Genomic DNA, 17,680 nt, shown 5'->3' with positions numbered 1-17,680 from the left:
CATAAATCACAATTTGTTTTTCTCTGCTGAGCATGCTCAGTATGTAACAAAGCAAAATGTGCAAACAGTTGTAATCGTAATGTTTAATCTTATTCTGTAACAAGAAATTTGTAACAACCCCTCACTTATTACTGAGAAGCAGTATATAAACATATCATTACAATTATAATGTAACTGTAAGGCTTATCTACGTGTGTATATATATATATCTCTATATATGTTTTTTTTGGTGTTTATTAATGTGCAGTATTTGAAACAGTTACGTCTGTGTTAAATTGGTATTCATTATCTCTTTATACACCAGCATCCAGTTTCAACAGAATAACAAGTTTTAAAACAAGTAATAATAAACACTATCATAGTAACACACACAAACTATTTTCAAATACTAGTAATATGAATAAATATCAGTATTTCATATAAGAATATCTGACTGAATTCATTCAAATTATTTTGTCAGCAACAACTGGTTTATTTTGTTTATGTTCCTGCTTTTTTTCTCACCACCTTGCAGCTGTTTGAAAAGACAAATGGACAAAGGCTGTTGTTAAATATAGAATAAACATCTAAAATGTAGAATTAAAAACAACCAAAAAAAGTCAAACCAGACAAACTTAAACCTATTACATTATTTCATCTGAATAAAAACTGCGAAGCTAAACTTGAATTACGAAACTGATAAGATGAACGTCACAAAACCTTAAATATATATTTTTCTGTATTGCTTCCAAACAGGCCGCAGGAACAAAGCAAGTTTAAAATAATTTAAGCCTCGTCTGTCCGTCACTTCTGCCGGGCACCCTCTCATAGCTCAACCTGCCCTTCTTCAGTGGAGTCAACACTGCAGGACAAACACAAGGAAACATCTCAGTCTGCCACATGAAGCTTTAAAAAGAGTCAAAAACAGACATTGGCCAGGTTTCCATCCAAATGTACTGTAAATTTGATTTTCTAGAAAATTGGCAAATGAGTGCACTTTTCCACCCACTACTGTTATTTAAATATTAGGAGTTGGGTCAATGACACAAATTCTCCAGTCAGGTGGCAGAAACCCATTGCAAAAAAAAAAAAAAAAAAGCCAGTGGTAGAAAGCAATGTAGGAAACATGATGTAAATATGTTGTTTATTTCATGTATCACAGAACAGGTGGATGGAAACACACCTGCAGCCACTATTGTTCACCTGCTCCAATCAAGCCTGCAGCCTCGCAGCTCCTCTTCCTCTCTTGTCCCATCCAGAATTTGGAGCCATATTTAGCTGAAAGTGCTGTTGTCTCTCCGGTGCTGGTGAGGCAGTGGTTGCTGCTTTGCCCTCGACCCCACAGCATGACCTCTGTAGGAGGGCTCGGGCTGTAGGAGATGCAGTGGAGGTCACTGTGGACTGCAGGGGACATGTGACCGTTGGCCTGCTGCTGCAGGATGGGGCTGTAACTGAACGTGGGGTCCAGCTTGAAGAGACTGTCAAGCTTTGCTGGAGCTCTCTGTGTCCACTCGTTGTTTACTCTTTCAACAACTTCCCCCACTGCTCCAGCTCTGCCTATCCAGCCAGATAACTTCACCCGCTCTCTGCATCTGTCCTCCTCTTTCAGTGGATCAGTGTGGGTCCAGCTCCTCTGGAGGGGAACATCTGGGCCACCAAAGGAAGAACTCAGGTCGAGTCTGAAATCTATGTTGCCATCCTGCACCATAAGGTCTGGATCACAGAAGCTACGATCAGCTCTTAACAGGAGGCTGGTGTTGTGGTCACTACAGAACAGTTCTGGATTGGGGCCGATGTTGGATTCTGGTTGTGGATCAGAGTTAATGTGCTTGGGGTCAGCAGCGGTGGCCCAGGGACTGTCTGGTGGGCTGGTTTGTTGGTTTGCCTCAGTGATGGCTGTCTGAGACTCTGGCTGGTTTGGGTCTGTGGTCTGAGTGTACAGGGAGGTGGTATCACTGAACAGCTAAAACCAGGCAGAGAAGAGGGGCAATTAAGTGCAGAAAAGACTATATTTTCTTCAGCTCATGTATTTTGGTTTTGTTTTTATGTGAAGTGCTTTGAATTACATTTAATGTATGAGCTGTCGGATAGAAATACGCTTATCATCAAGCATAACGACTTTGACATGCTAATAATGCGTTCTTATTCTTTGTAGAGCTGCAACGATCGATTAATTGTTTGGTTTGTTTGGTTCCAACTTTCCAAATGTGATGGTTTGCTGCTTTTCTTTGCCACATATGATAGTAACTGAGATATCTTTGAGTTTTCCATTGCTGGTCTGACAAATCATGCAATCTGAAGACGTTACTCTGGGCTCTGGGAGGTTGGTTTGGGTGGTTTTCACTACTTGTGGAAACTTAACAGATTAAACCATTCATTGAGAAAATAATCAGAAGCTTAATTAACAAAATATTGCTAATTCTTAGTAAAGTCACCGTCATCGTGTTGAATAATTTAGCCATAACTCGTACAATACTACGGCTGCCATGCCTTTCATTGAACTGGACTGGATGTGTTTTGTGACTTTTTGCAACCAAACAACACACTGTGGGTAAATGTGGTTCTTAGAGTACTCTGAGGCCAACGACAAGTTTGAATTTCACAGCAGAAGTAACAGGAATGTGGACTGAACTGCCTTTATGTTTCACTTCATTCAGCCTGATGTTGTGTTTGTGTTTATAGATGGGAGGAAACAATCGTGAACAAATGACATACAGTAACACTGCTGCCGGCGTCATCGTCAGTTAGCGTGGTAGTGGTTGTTACAGTAGGGGTAGTTAAAGCAAACAATCAAGGAAATATGTAAAATAAGAGGTGTTGTATCTAAGTTGACTTGCAACAACCTGTGCAGCAGTGTTGATCTCATCCACACTTTGTCTTTGTGGTGCTGGTTTTTATAAACGCAGCTACAGTACCGAGTAGGAAGATGACCTCCACATTCTTTTCTCATTCTTTCTACCTGTGACAGACGTGTAACCCACAGTTGCACTTTTTTGTTTTAACCGTATTAATGTTTTGGATGAAGATTAGTGGCCATAAAAAATAATCTCATAATGAGACCATAACCTGGAGTTTCTGGAGTAAGATCCACTGACATGCAATGTATTACATTACAGAGCCACATGTGGTATATTTAAGCTGAGTGATATATCTCGGATCACCTTGAGGACTTTATGTGGCACCTCAGGGAGCAGCTCCTTCAGCTGAGACAGAGAGGCCCCCAGCAGCCACTGGAAGGACGGCGCTCTCCTCAGCATTAGCTGACTAACCAGAGGGTTAATACATGGGAACTGCAACAGACAGTTTTCCTCCTGGAGCGAAAGTAAACACAGACTCAACATATACAGCAAAACCATATTTTGATAAGTTGGAGGCATATTTGTCATGATATGAATAAAAAAAAATGCATGAGATGTTCTAAAGTAGTTAATGATATGAAATAGATAAATCACCTCTGACGGAATCAGGGTCAACCAGTCTCTGTCCAGGTAGTCCAGAGGGTCCCTGTCACTGGCCATCAGGCTGTGGAAGCAGATCTGACTGATCCATCTGGCTAGTTCCACCAGGTCAGACACAATCAGCACCTGAGAAACACAGCAGAAGTGGTATTTAGCCCACCATCAAAATGTACAATTACCTCTTTTGAGAGATGTAGTGGTTAGAGAGTCAATTAATGTACTAATACCACAATGTTACAATACTCCATTACATAAGAAAAGTAAAAGTCCTGCATTCAAAACCTTAAATAAAAGTATGATGGTATTATCAGTGAAGTCTCAAAAGTACTCATTGTGTAGTAAAATGCTCCCTGTCAGTGTTTTACTATTATATAATATTCATATCACTGCATTAATGTGTTCGTTACATTTTACTGCTGTAGATGTTGAAGGTAGAGCTAACTTAAACTACTCTATATATTGTTGGCTATTTTAATCTACAGCAATGCTTCATGTTCTGTCAGATCACTGTATGTTTGTAGCTTCGCTGTCCTGTGAGAACCAAGTATCTCTAAAAAGTCAACTTTTCATGAGCCCAGAAGAAGAGCTCTGTTCTTAGCTTTGTGACGATGCATTTTCCAGCTAATCCAACAGGGTTTTTAAATAGTTTATTAGCGTAATAAATAGGAGAATTTTCTCAATCCACAAAGGAACCCTTAATCCTTCAATTTATCAAAATTATTCAAAATTAAAATCACCAAATTTGGAGATACATGGTTTTTACTGGATAGGAAGGGTGTAAAAAACTGGAATCTGCAAAGTAACTAGTAACTAAAACTGTCACACAAATGTAGTGGAGTAAAAAGTACAACACTGACCTCTGAGATGTAGTGAAGTTCCATAAAATGAAAAACACTCAAGTACAAATACCTCAAATCTGTACTTAAGTACAGTAATGAGTAAATTTAGTTATTTCAGTCCATCACTGAAGCAAGGACATCTTGAAGGTTGTCTCAAAGTTTGTATTTCTGCTCTGATGAGAGCAGCCTTCATGGAAGTCTTTTACTGGCCGACACGCCCCCTTATTAGATATCAGTTATTGATTGGATGATGCAGCTGATCGGAATGATCCGATACGTTAGAAACTCACTAGAGTCTCATTCCAGACTGAAGATTAAAATTAAGTTCATCACTCAAATGTTTTTTTTTCCAATTCACCATCTTGTGACAAAATCTGTGTTAAATGTAGGTCTGAATAACAAAAGAACCACAAAACTTTCTTTCATTTATGAGAAAGGTTGTTCTTTTCATGATCTGTTATTCCCCCCATTAACTTCCTCTATGGATACAATTAAAGTCAGAAAGAGTAGGAGAGTGTGTCAGTCATCAAGAAACACTATCCCCTCCCCCCTCCATTAGCCAGCTGATGTGCCCTTGAGCAAGGCAGTTAACCCCCCTATATGCTCCCTGGGCGCCTGATGCGGCAGCCCACTGCTCCTGTGTGTTTCACTGCATCTTGCATGTGCATGTGTGTGTTTCAAAAACAGTGATAGGTGAAATGCAGAGAAGAATTTCCCAGTTTGGGATCAATAAAGTGAATAAAATTCAAATTAAAATTAAAAAATAATTTGCATAATTTATCGTCATTTGCATTCAGTCACATGTGAGGCTGATAATCCTTGAGTGTCGGGTTTGATATGGTGACATAATTTCAATTTTCTGTGACATATTAAGCCTAATGCCAGGGTTATTAACACAGTCAGAATACCATTGAATACAGATGCAGCTAATGAGTACATAATATGAATGTCTGTCAGTAGAAGCGGTTTCTGTGCCTCTGAGCAGGACACACAATCAGGAATGCAGGTTGTTATTTCGATGCAGGTGTTTGTTAAACAGCTAACAGGCTACAGAGAGAAAACATGCTACTCTGGCACTGATAACTGTGTGCTTTTACTATTATTAGCACAGTACACATGTTTGCAGACACAAATTCATCAAAAGTCTCTACAGCTGTTGAAGCCCACTGACAGCTGATCCAGCTGTGATCAGCTGCCACCGTCATCAGAAACAGACACGGCTTCATGAGAGGCTTCGGAGGAACGTCTCATTGCTCTAAAAACATATTTCCTCCTTTCCTATCCTGCATGGTTTCCTTGCATGCATCCTTGGTCAGAGGGACTAAGATGCAAGTGAGGGAAACATGGATGCAAAGCGAAAGACTGGAAACCATTACCAGTAGAAAGCTGAAAAACAGATGTTTCTGTTCTACCTTCATGTCTAGATCCTCGGACTTCATGCTGAACAGCACCAGAGACGAGTAAACCAGCACCAAGTTGCTGAAGGCTTCGCTGGAAAATCTGCCAACACACAGGAGCAGCGATGGTGAGCCTTTGTGCACGAGGTGTTTGTGTATGTGTTTGTACTGTTTTTATGTATGTGTGTGTGTTTGGACACCGACCCTCCTCCCTGGCTGTTTGGGCAGTGCAGGATGAGCCAACAACAGCTGTATTGCAGAGAGAGAGCGGTCAGCCTCATCACCACTGCTTCACTGGCTCTCCCCTGACACAGCTCGTCCTGCTCCTGTGCCGCACACACACACATACACACATGTGCAGAAATTGAAATGGTTTTCAGCATTTTCATGCAATACCAAAGAAGCTCAGTAGAGGGAGATAAAAACTTGGAAGACATTCAGCATCAAAGTGGATTTTTGTGAATCTGTCTTTGCAACAGGTATCTCTGTCTCTGGTACCTGAATGATGACGGCAGTGCTTTCATCCACTGTGATCACAGCGTAGTGATGGGTCCCTCCGAGCATCTGCAAGGACGGACAGTGGCTCCTCTCCAGCACAGTCATGTTAAACCTGTAACATATACAACAAACATACAGGCACCTTTCATTACATGGCATTTAAATGGCAGCTCATCACTGGCAAGTATGGTAAAAACACATTTTTGAGAAGCCTGACTGCAAAAACTGTAGTAATGAGGATTACTCTCCAGTTTTTAGACCAGTACAGTAACCCAATATTTCCATGTCAGTATATTTGGTAAACTGATTACTCCCAAAAAGGTTCTAATGGCACCTCATCTTGCCTCCATCCGCACTGTTATTTAATGGGTTGTTGTCTAGAGCATGACATTCCAATAGATTCTATAAAATGCAGATTGCTGTGAAGTCTTGATGTTAGTAAAACTGTTATAGGACCATTTTATTAACTGTAAAATGATCATAATATTGATTTTTTTTTTGTAATATCACCCAGAGTGGGTTTGTCTAAACATGGAAATACAATTCAATTGTAGGTATTTGTCCTTCTTACTGGCTGCATATGATTTAATTGGACTGAATGGATGAGAGACTGTACCCTGACTCAAGGGTCTGTAGCAGCAGTTGACAGTTGAGAAGCCCCTCTGTCACAAACAACACATATGGCACATTGTCCTCCAGGCACCATGAGGCCTTGTCCTTCTTGTCTGAGAAATAACACAAAGTCAGGGAAAATCAAATGACATCAATCATCACTATACAATAACGTGAATAATACTGTATGTATTTGGTGGCAGCTGACCAGTGTCAGAGATGACTGTGTTAAAGGTGAGGTGACTGATGCTCCTCTCCCTGCAGACCGTGGTCCATGCTGATTGGCCTGGATGGTCGTACTCCACAGCCAGAGAGAAACAGTTCCATGGGAAGTCGGGGCCGACATGCTGCTCACACACCAACACACACACGCTGTCGCGGATGCTGGTGGAACAGGATGGGAGTGTGAAAACAACACTTTGTTCAACTTAGCACATAGCAGCTTGAGATATTTCCTTTAGCACAGCAAAACAATTACCGTTTACTCCAGTATGCCAAAGCGCTCTTGTTCTTTACTCACCCAGTGTGCAGTGATACTTTGACCCAATGAAAGCCCAGGGGTAAAACCTCACACTAACAATTATTTGCTGTATATATTTTACTTGTGTCAAGATATGAAATAACCACCACAAAATCTGGATGTGTCTCATGAGGAATATGCTGAAACATGTTTGTAAATGATGCAATGAACCCAAAAACACTGACAAACAACTATGATTTCACCTGCTGACCACACTGGCACCGTTTAGCTTTTTCTTGTCCTTCTCGGGATAAACTGCAGTTACAGCAGCCCCTGAGAAAACAAAAACATATTCGTGATCACATGTTACCACAAGGAATCTTTTTTAACTTTGTGCCATTGATGAGTTGATTAGTGAAATGGCATGAAGAGATCTCGGGTTGCTCACCAGTCACTTGTCTCAAGCTGTTGATGATTATAGATCTGCTGTCGTCACAGTCAACTGATAATAGGACGAGAACCTACAGATGACACATCAACCAGGACAATAACAAATGAAGATTGAGGCATTAGATAATGTGATTGTGATTAGTATTAATGTGAATTTGTGGAACATTATAGTTGCATTTTAATTAATCTTACTCTATATTATTGACTAATTGCAGCTATAGCAGGTGTTAAACAATAGTTCAGTATTTCCAAATTTCAGTAACCAAAATGTAACATGTGACACAGTTTGTACACAATTCATTGTGCAAACCAAAAAACTTAAGTTTTCATCTCCCTGTGAACACTGACTTTCTCTGTGGTGTCCTGTCCTTTCCTGCTGTGCAGCCATGCTGCCAGCACTTGCTGCAGCTGCAGCACTTTGAGGTTGGACTCCCGGTTCTTGTGACTGAGGTAGAGGATGATCGTCAGCCTCTTCACCAGCTTCTCCAGACTCTCAGGCTCTGCACAGGCCTCAGCTGCCTGGGTCAGGTACTCTTCAGTGTGTAAGGAGAAGGATGTAAATCTTACAGTATGGTATATACTATGGCACAGTCAGGGGTTGGGAGATTATTTAAACGCACAGTGGATGGATCACAAACATACAAATTGTCGAAGCTAAAGATTAAAAAGCCCTAAACATTCAGCTCATCAGTTTCTTATTATAAGTGATGGGGTCTTACATGATCACAGCATTTTCTGCCAAAGTTAAAACATTTTCATTTATTTACAGGAGGTATTTTTTTGTTTTTATCCTGGATTTTCGAGTTTTAAGTGTTAACCTCTAAATTATAACTAATGATGTTTTTTCTGCATTTAGTAGTGAATATTCAGATCTCAACTATAGAAATGGTTAAGTTTGTTAAGATTTATAACCAGGGTTTAAGAGGCTTTACTGACCCAGTGCAGTACTGAGGTGGCAATTCAGCAGCAGCTCCTTGAACGTCACCAGCACATGAATCAGAGCTGCCTGGTTGAACAGCAGTTCCTGATCTGCATGCAACACAAGACCAGCAGTGGCATTTGACACCTTTCCTAACATATTTAATATTTCAGGACTACAATATACAGAAGTCACAAATAACATGGTACAAATGTGTTTCTGCATTATGAAATGACATTTTGTACCTCTGACTGACTCTGCGCTCTGTGCAAGTGTCCTGCAGAGAGCCTTCTGCTGCTTGAGGAGGAAGTGTGTTTGGTCTGGGGCCAGGCAGCTGAAGTCTCCCCACACCGGGAGGCTGAGCCCCAGCTGTCTGGCAGAGCTCAAGCAAGGCTGAGCGAAGGCCAGCAGCTCACAGTAGGCACGCTGCTGGCTGTCTGTAAGGCAGCACACAGGGGGTTAAAAAGCAAACTTCAAACACTGTCTGAACCATCTTATCCATGTTTGTCTCCAACTACAACACACATTTTGGTATATTTGAACTGAAGGTGATGTGAAAGTTTCATACCGGTAGCTTTGACTTGTACCACTCTGCCGTTCTGTCCGTCCTGAGAGCCGGACTGACTCAAAGGATGACTGATGTGTTGACCCGTCGACTTTAAAGCTCTGGTAACATTTCCTGACACAGCACCACTCATATTCGCTGGCCTCCTGTCTGATCTTTGCATCAGCTCTGGAGACGGCTGCAGCACAGGTGTCGGTTGGTTCACCTGTGGTGCTGATAAAAACAGGATGAGATTACAGTGTGTGACATGAACAAGTCATTAGAGTGTGGTAAGTATCAAAGTATCCTGAACTTCAACCCCAAAATTGTTTAAATAAGTAAACTAGTGATTATTTACATTATCAGTTAATCCACTAATTAATTCCTTGATTTATTGCTTTATCAGTTGGTCTATAAAATGTCAGCAAATTGTAATTTCCCAGAGCCCATTCTGAAGTCTTAAAAAAAAGTCTCGTTTGGTCTGACTATCAGTCCAAAAGTCAAACATATTCAGTTTTACTACTGACTAATAGGGCCCCAGAAAATATCAACATTTCAAATGAAAGAACTAGAGGGGTTCTTTTTGCCATTTTTGCTTAAAAAAATGACTAAAATTATAAATTGAATGCCAAAACAGCTGCCAATTAATTTTAACTTAATCGAGTAATTAATTAATTGTTGAAGCTATGTCTTATTAATCATTTTCATAAGATCATGCACAGTATTAAAAATGTAACACAAATATACATGGTTAATAAATGAAAGCTACTATGTTGAGAGTTACATTTGATTGACTTATAACTTGATCTGGTGGCCACATTTTCGATGTGACCACCAGATGGCACAACACCTTTAAAACCAAAAACAAATCCTACAAACAATAACATTTACCTTAAAAAAATAAACCATAACTGCTTACCAAAAAAAAAAAAAAAACCACATATTGATTGACTGAGGTCTCCCAAAAAAAAAACATTGAACAAAAAAGTTCTGTCATACTTCTTAGTATTATATATCCTCAAGCTGAATAACATCAATTTGACTAATATGTGATTTTAAGATTTGTTTTAACAAACTGTTGTTTAATAAGGTGATGGTATCTCAATGCAATATATTAAACCAAGGGTACCTACCTACCATTGGGCTATAATTTATTGTGGCATACATGCATACAAAGAAACATCAAAGTCATCAGTAGAAAAATGTATAAAAGTAACACTGAAAGAACGTAAAGGAGCGGATGAGACTCATCAGAGGAACAGCTAATTTCAACCAGATTGGCCTACCTGGCTGAGTGCTGGCTAAACTCTGAGGTGTTGCGGAAACTGCAGCCCTCTGCTGAGATCTCAGTATCATGAAGATGGACAGAGGGTCCAGGTCCTTCTCTGGTGGACGTCTCGTAACCAGCAGACTTCTGTGATTGCCAGCGCTCTGCTCTGTCTTACAGTCGTCTCCACCTGTGTTGATCTTACGAGCAAAAAACAAAGCTGCAACTTCTGAAAACCTCTTGTCTGAAACTTCATCTTTGGTGGTGGCAGAGGGTTTTGAAAATATTAAGGCTGCAGATTTTACTTTATTGTTTGTGTTGACAGTGTGCATCACTGCACACGTATCAGCAACTGTTTGTCTCTGAAGAAGGCCGTCATCTGCAGTAGTTTCAGCATGAAGAGCTGCCGCATCAGATTTCTTCAGGTGAGGCGACTGAGTTTTGCATGAGGGGTTCCTCAGGATGGATCCAACTGTGACTGAGACCAAATATGTCAGAAAACTGCTGCTACAATCTCTAAATCTCTACAACTTTAATGCACTAAAACACACATTATTTGGACTGCAAGTCTTGATTAATCAACTAATTGTTAAGTCTATAAAATGTGATGAAATAGAGCAAAATGGCCATTAAAATTAAATTTATTGTTTACATATTAAAGTTTGGTTTGTCTGACCATTAGTCCAAAATACACTGTTTACTATCCTATATCACTAAAAATATGGCAACTATTCACATTAGTGAGAATGTAACCGGTTTATTTTTCTCTTCTTTGCTGAAAAAATACCTGACAATTAATTATCAGACTTGTTTGTTTGCACACAGGTTTTTTTTTTTTCCTGAAACTGCTGCCAATTCACCCTCTAATAAACTACACACATTTAATGTAACTACCACATTCACTTCTGTCCTCTGATGAAACTGATTCAGTGAAAAAGGAACAGACTGCTCACACTCCACACGTCCAGGTGACAGTTTTTTGAAGTCTTCCATCTCTTCCTGCTTAGTGGAGGAAAACTCACACCTCATGTTCTCTGTGAACACCTGTGGGGCTCCCGTCCCCACCTGATACTGCGGTTTCTCACCAACGCACTCAAAGCTTTGTTTCTCACACTTTATGACTTTCAAGGCTTCAGAAAGAGGCTGGAAGGCAACAGCTGGTTCACATATTTGAGGCTCTGAAAGAAAATAAAGCAGATTAGATGTGACTTTTAGTCCTGCCAACATCCTATCCTATCCTATAATTCCCGTTCGAACACTTTGCTATAGGCCATGCAGATAGCCTCATTTGTTAGAGCATCCCTGCCTGGTAAATGCCTATGTCTAACTCCTGCTGCTAGTTTGTAAAGCAAGATCTCTGGTAATTATGTGAACTCTCTAAATCCAATCTGAGACCTTGGAAGAGTCACAGAAGACACTGTTCAATGGTGAGTAGTGGTTGGCAGGTGAAGCTTTTGGGGCTTTAAATACAGAACAGCGACATCTGGTGGTTTCCAAAACTTACAGCAGCCCTTCAAGACTGAGGCCAAATCACGACAACTCCTCTCTGACTAGAGTTTATCTTATGTGTGTAAGAAAAGTCCAGGAAGCCTGTGTGTTGTTTATTAAATCTACAATACTCTTTTTCAGAAGTGCTGCTTGTGCAGTAAATGCACACAGAAAGCCTCCATATAAAATATTTTTGTTGACATGAAATATCCATGTACTTTATTGGTGTAGTTTGTGGTCTCATGTGTTTTAACTTCATGGTTGATATGTATGTGACCTTACATATGAGTTGTAATGTAGTCATCTGATATTGATGTTCTTAAAATATTACATTTACAACCTTAACAACTTAGTATAAGGTGGAAATATTCCCTAGACTCTCTCTGTCTAGTCTACTGTATTAGCAGTGTGCTTTCATTGTCTATGGGACTGCCCAATTGTCCAATCTGTCCAATAGAGGCTTTGGATATTCTTTCTTATCTTACAACTATGCTACAGTAAGCACCACGGATAAGAAAATGATAAACATGACATACCACAGCCAAGTTTTCGAAATCAGTTAACAGACTGATTCGGTATGAGGGTGTTTTACAGTCTCTTGAAAAAGGTTTTATGAAGTTTGGCTGTGGCAGGGAGAAATCTGCAGAAGCCTTTTTGCCTTGTGTGTATGCTGATTCCTTAATTAATGTAGATTTTTTGTAGAGATTTGCTTATACTTTATAAGTTGTACCTTGTACCTTCTGCACAGAGTATAATTAGACGGAACGTTGATGTGACTGTTCTTAAATGCACCTCATTTGTTTGAATGCTTGTTAATTCAAGTATTTGTGGAGGAGAGCTTTGGTATCCTACAGCCATCACTGAAGGTGAATTGGTGGAGTATCTAATTACAAAACTGTAAAACTAAGACTTGCAATTACCTGCCAACAAAAAGCCAACCACAAAGGTTGGATGCTTCTCTGCCTTCCAGAGTGCTGCCTCCATCTCTGTCTGAGCTCCCACTGACACCAATGATCTACATGAGAATCATTAATGTTACAAGAGCTTGTCTACAGGGTAGAACAAATTGAAAAGGCAGAATGACCGACAGTGACTGTCTGAACACTACAAGGATCATGTGCATTTATGCAGCGAAACAAATAATAAAAATGTCTTTCAATTCCAGAGCAGATCTAATTTAAAGCTTTCTTGATTAACTTAATGTTTGTCCCTTCATTTCTATGTGTATTATTTGTGAAATTTGTCAAAATACACTAAGCCTAATCAGGATAACTGCTGTATGGGCAGTTTGGACACATGGTCCCCTGGTGTCATCACTCACCGTCTGTGGAGCGGTGACAGTTCTTCCTCCTGGAGTTGACATGTGGACGGACAGATTTGGGCTTGACTGGTGTCGGGAGTCGACGTCAAAGGCACGTCCAGCTCCATTTCAGTTGGAAGCATCACACATCCTTCGAGGAAGATTAAGTTTAAGCAAAGAGCAGCTACTAGCCAAAGAGCACAGTCACACGTTATATTAACACTGGCGGATATTCCCCTCCCACTCACTTCCATTCTATGTGAGTGAAGGGGCGAACAAAACATTTTGCTTCAGTTGGCCTCAGCAGGTGACGGTCACATTGTTGTTGATAGTTTGAACTCAGGACTTCTACTTGTAATGGAGTATATATATATATATATACCAGAATACATCAGAGAAATACCTACACTCTCTTGATGTTGCATTCAACAGTATTTGTAGATTCGTGTTAAGATGTCCCAACAGAACCCATCACTGTATCATGTATCAAACTCTTGATTGGCATCCACTTAACAGTAGGCGGCGATTTCAATGGTTACAGTTTATTTATAAATGTGTCCACTTTAATTATTAGTGTTGTGACGTTCACGAACGAACTGGTTCTTTTGAACGGCTCGTTAACATGAACGATGGGAACCGAGTCGCAGCTGGGAACCGTTCTTTTTTTTTTACGAGTTACATGGGGAGGAGCGCTGCCCAGCTGCTCGGTGCTTATTAGATATGCAAATAGCATCACGCCACCTTGTGCACGCTGCCTTCACGTGAGTGCGCCAGTTACAAAAAAAAAAAAAAAAAAGCAAAGCACGGTCAAAGCAGAGTGATGTGGCGCCACCCTGTGGAATATTTACAATGAATCCAGATCAGAAAATCTAATCCACACATGTCAAATAACGTTATAATCAATGTTTCAGAATAATTTAAACTCATATTGGTGGGATATCTAAATTCATTCCTCCCAAGTGGTTATTTCCAAGATAAAACGAGTTAAGGCCAGACCGCCTTCTTAAAACTTAATAAATATAAAAATGAGCCAAATGAGCCAGTTTTTTGAACGGCTCTTTGAAAGGAACGGCTCACCAAGATCCGGCTCCCCTCAAAGAGCCATAAATCCCATCTCTATTAATCATCCTCTGTACCTAAAACAATATTTAGTCCCCTATCAACCATCATACTCTGTCAGACATTCACATCAGCTGTTTTTTTCTGTCCCAAGAACCTCAAAAGAAATTGGTAGACGTGCTTTCATATATAAAGCCCCCTCTGACTGGAATAATTTACCGCCATCTATTAGATCTGTCACTTCCCTCCATCTGTTTAAGACTTCACTATTATCTTTGTTTCAGACCCCCTGCTGTTGCTACTAGTTTTTTTTTGTTTTGTTTTGGCTAATTAATTATTATTATTATTATTATTTCTTTTTATTTTATTTTATTTTTTTTTTAGCTTTTCCTTTTGCCCTTGTGATCGGATTAGGGGCTGATGGGGTAAGGTGGGGCGGGCGGAAGGGATTCGGGACCAGCTGTGCACACTGTAAGTGTATGTTCTGTGTTGAGTGTAAGTGATTGTATTGTATTGTCTGATTGTTTTCATGTATAGGACCCCCTGGAAGACGAGATGATGCATCTCAAGGGGTTATCCCTAAATAAATTTGTTGAAATTTGTTGGAGTATTAATAGAGTGGTATTTTTAGTATGACTTCAGTAAATTATTTAAATACTGGGTATTAAATGGAATATTTTGGTAAATCAGCCAGTGCAGAAACCGTTTTTGTCAAAACATGATCAGGTTATTCTTGGTGTTTGTCCTCTTTACATTTTACCTGCCCACTCTGACTCTATCAGGCCTCCATTCGCCTTGCTGGGCTCTTCGGGTATTTCATACTGGAAAATGTCCACCAACACTGGTACATCTGATAGGGAAGCTGAAAGGAAAGGGGCTACAGTTTACTTTTCTGTACTACTGCACATCTTTATTTGACCCACAAACATTCTCATCTTGTTTTCACCTTTATGAAGCACATCTAGGACCGGAGGCTGCTCATCCAGCTGTTCAGGAGCAACACTCATACAACCATAAATGCTTGAAAAAGTGGTGCAATTTTCTCGGCTCTGATTCATTGTGTCCACTACATCCGGCAAGAGCAGAGACTACAGAGAAAAAAATTCCAAAGTTAATGCAATTTCATACATCAGCAAATCATTTGGTATTTATCATTTTTAGTTACCTCCTCCTTCATCAGTGGCTCTTTCCCAAACTCCTCATTGATGTTTGCACGCGTCTGAATGTCACTGCCGTTCACATCAGGTTTTTCATAAGACGCACAGTGTCTGAAAGATCTGTAAACCAAAAGGTTTTAACACTGACAGACAGCAAAGTAACTTTCTTGTCTGTTAATAAGCAGATTTTAGGATGCAACAACCGCTGAGCATACACACCTGAATACAGTGTCCTCAGAGATGGTATCTCCTGTTGAGCTCAGCAGAGGGTCGGCCACAGGAAAGGTCCTCAGCCTGGAAAGTTTGGCTTTCAGTGTGGGCAAATGTCTCTTAAACTGTGGCATGTAATCAACAAGCATGAGCTCTTCTAGCAGGAGATCTTCAACAGAGGGAACCATTTTTTTAGTTAGACGAAACTCACTCACTCAAGTGTCACGGTCAAAAGAGGAAATGCTGAAATGAAATAACTGACACAGACAGTCGTAAAGGCAGGAATGTTGAGTTACCTCTGTTCTTGTTTCCAGGGTTCATCTCGTCAGTTGTCCACGTGAAAAATGATTCCTGACATGGATCATTGATCTGTGACTTGTTTAAAAGGCAAACCTTCTCATCCTGGTCTACATCCTTCAATGAGTCAGGATTAGAGCTGGGTATCACCTCCACATCCCCTTTCATCGCACTCAGTGTCACATTAAATCTTGGGCATAACAAAACATTTCGTCAAACTTTGAGCAACTTGAAATAATATTGATATTATGACTCAAATAAGAAAACATAATGAGAGTAAAATGATACACAGTGCGGCAGATTTTAAGTCTCATTGAAAAAGCCAGAACCTTTCTGGTAAATCAACCAGTTGCTTTTTTTCTCCAAGGTCATCAAGCACAGACCCACTGACAAAGAGTTTGCAGGTGGACATCACCTTTCCTATAACAAGCACAAAAAAAGTAAATACAGAAACATTTCATTTTGGGTACTGTGACACCCTCTTTTGTGGCCTCTATTTAAAAAAAGCCTCTATACACTCAAACAGTTACGTCCCACTCTGGGTTTTCTGCTCAATTAAACATGTTTAGGTGAAACTGGTGTTGCCAGGAGCAACAAGGAAATAGAGGAGTAGTCAAAGAATATTGCATGAAACCTTAATATAGACTATAAACATTAATATACATTACCTTGCAGAGCCATATGAGTCTAAGGGTGGTGGCTAATGTGAACTCTGAAAAAAAATCTTTAGCCAGGCTTCAGAGTAACTAAAACCTGATAGAAAGATATAAGAAAGTTTGGGACATTTTTATGGAGGCAGTGTTTCCTTGAACGTTATGCACTAAACTAAAGAAGTCCTATTAATCAAACACTGTATGTTATTGGTGATACATGTCACAATTAGGGCCATGGGTGTGACAGTATTAGAGATTACTTTGATGATTGATGTAAAAATCTGAGCAGGATTAATCATTAGTAGCATAGGACCTAATGATTTTTTTTACTCAGCTAGAGCAGTACAAAAAGATGAGGGATTCGTCTCCCCTAACTGCACTATTTACTTAAACATTCAGACAACACAAACATAAGGAAGAATTATGGTTTTAAAACCAAAATCCCATTCTGTATGTGTCTAAAAAAGGAATTCAAAGTTAATTTTTTTTTCTTGCAAATTATGTAGTTCGTACTGGACTGAGCTACAGTATCTTGGGCTATACAGTATATTGTGTTGCTGTCACAACACATAAAACATGTCAAACAAGGGCCCATGTCACTCAACACAGTGGTTATGTGACATTAGTTAGGCTACTTGTGCACCTCTGATCCACGGTGTCCTGTAGGTGACTTCAGGCAGCCTCCCACTGTCGGGGTACAGGTCACTGGCACCAGTGAAGAAAGGTGCTGGCAGTGCCAGCAAGTTCATCCTTACTTTCAGACTGGTGGTGGTCTGAAATACAGACAGACGGGGAAAGGGAAGAGGGAGGCAGGACAACATAGCATTTGATGAAAACATTCTGAGGTAAAATTAACAAGCCACAAACTCACCTCAAAAACATAGTCGAGAGCTTTGTATCTGTTAGCGGAGAAAATCTGAGCAGGAAAACGGCTGTCATTTTCACACCTGCGAAGAGCAACACGAACATAAATAAGCATATTTTCTGGAAAAACTAATTTGATTTGTTTTCTTGTTCTTATCCTAAAAACAAACTAAAACAGATTAATTTAATCTCTAATGTCACCCTAAACAGGAAACTTCGACTAAATTCC

General features: G+C 40.0%; 1 protein-coding gene across 1 annotated transcript; it reads right to left on the bottom strand.

The window, feature by feature from the left end:
- Positions 1–755: 755 nt before the first annotated feature.
- LOC121607249 (protein shortage in chiasmata 1 ortholog) lies at positions 756–17,351 on the bottom strand. Its single transcript, XM_041937969.1, has 26 exons — positions 17,231–17,351; positions 16,264–16,354; positions 15,934–16,124; positions 15,647–15,806; positions 15,436–15,538; positions 15,217–15,358; positions 15,031–15,132; positions 13,233–13,362; positions 12,832–12,926; positions 11,377–11,601; positions 10,443–10,901; positions 9,181–9,390; positions 8,858–9,049; positions 8,630–8,722; positions 8,042–8,226; positions 7,692–7,764; positions 7,507–7,576; positions 6,992–7,167; positions 6,788–6,896; positions 6,172–6,283; positions 5,878–5,999; positions 5,689–5,776; positions 3,432–3,563; positions 3,141–3,290; positions 1,183–1,942; positions 756–841 (listed from the first exon to the last, which is right to left on the bottom strand). The coding sequence occupies exons 1-26, from the start codon at positions 17,334–17,336 to the stop codon at positions 756–758; spliced, it is 4,362 nt and encodes a 1,453-aa protein (XP_041793903.1). The 5' UTR covers positions 17,337–17,351.
- Between the last annotated feature and the right edge of the window lie 329 nt (positions 17,352–17,680).

This window comes from Chelmon rostratus, chromosome 5, assembly GCF_017976325.1.
Source record: "Chelmon rostratus isolate fCheRos1 chromosome 5, fCheRos1.pri, whole genome shotgun sequence".
In the NCBI taxonomy this organism is placed as follows: domain Eukaryota; kingdom Metazoa; phylum Chordata; class Actinopteri; order Chaetodontiformes; family Chaetodontidae; genus Chelmon; species Chelmon rostratus.
Note: the sequence above shows the minus strand (reverse complement) of the source record. Positions and strands in the feature narration are given on the sequence as shown.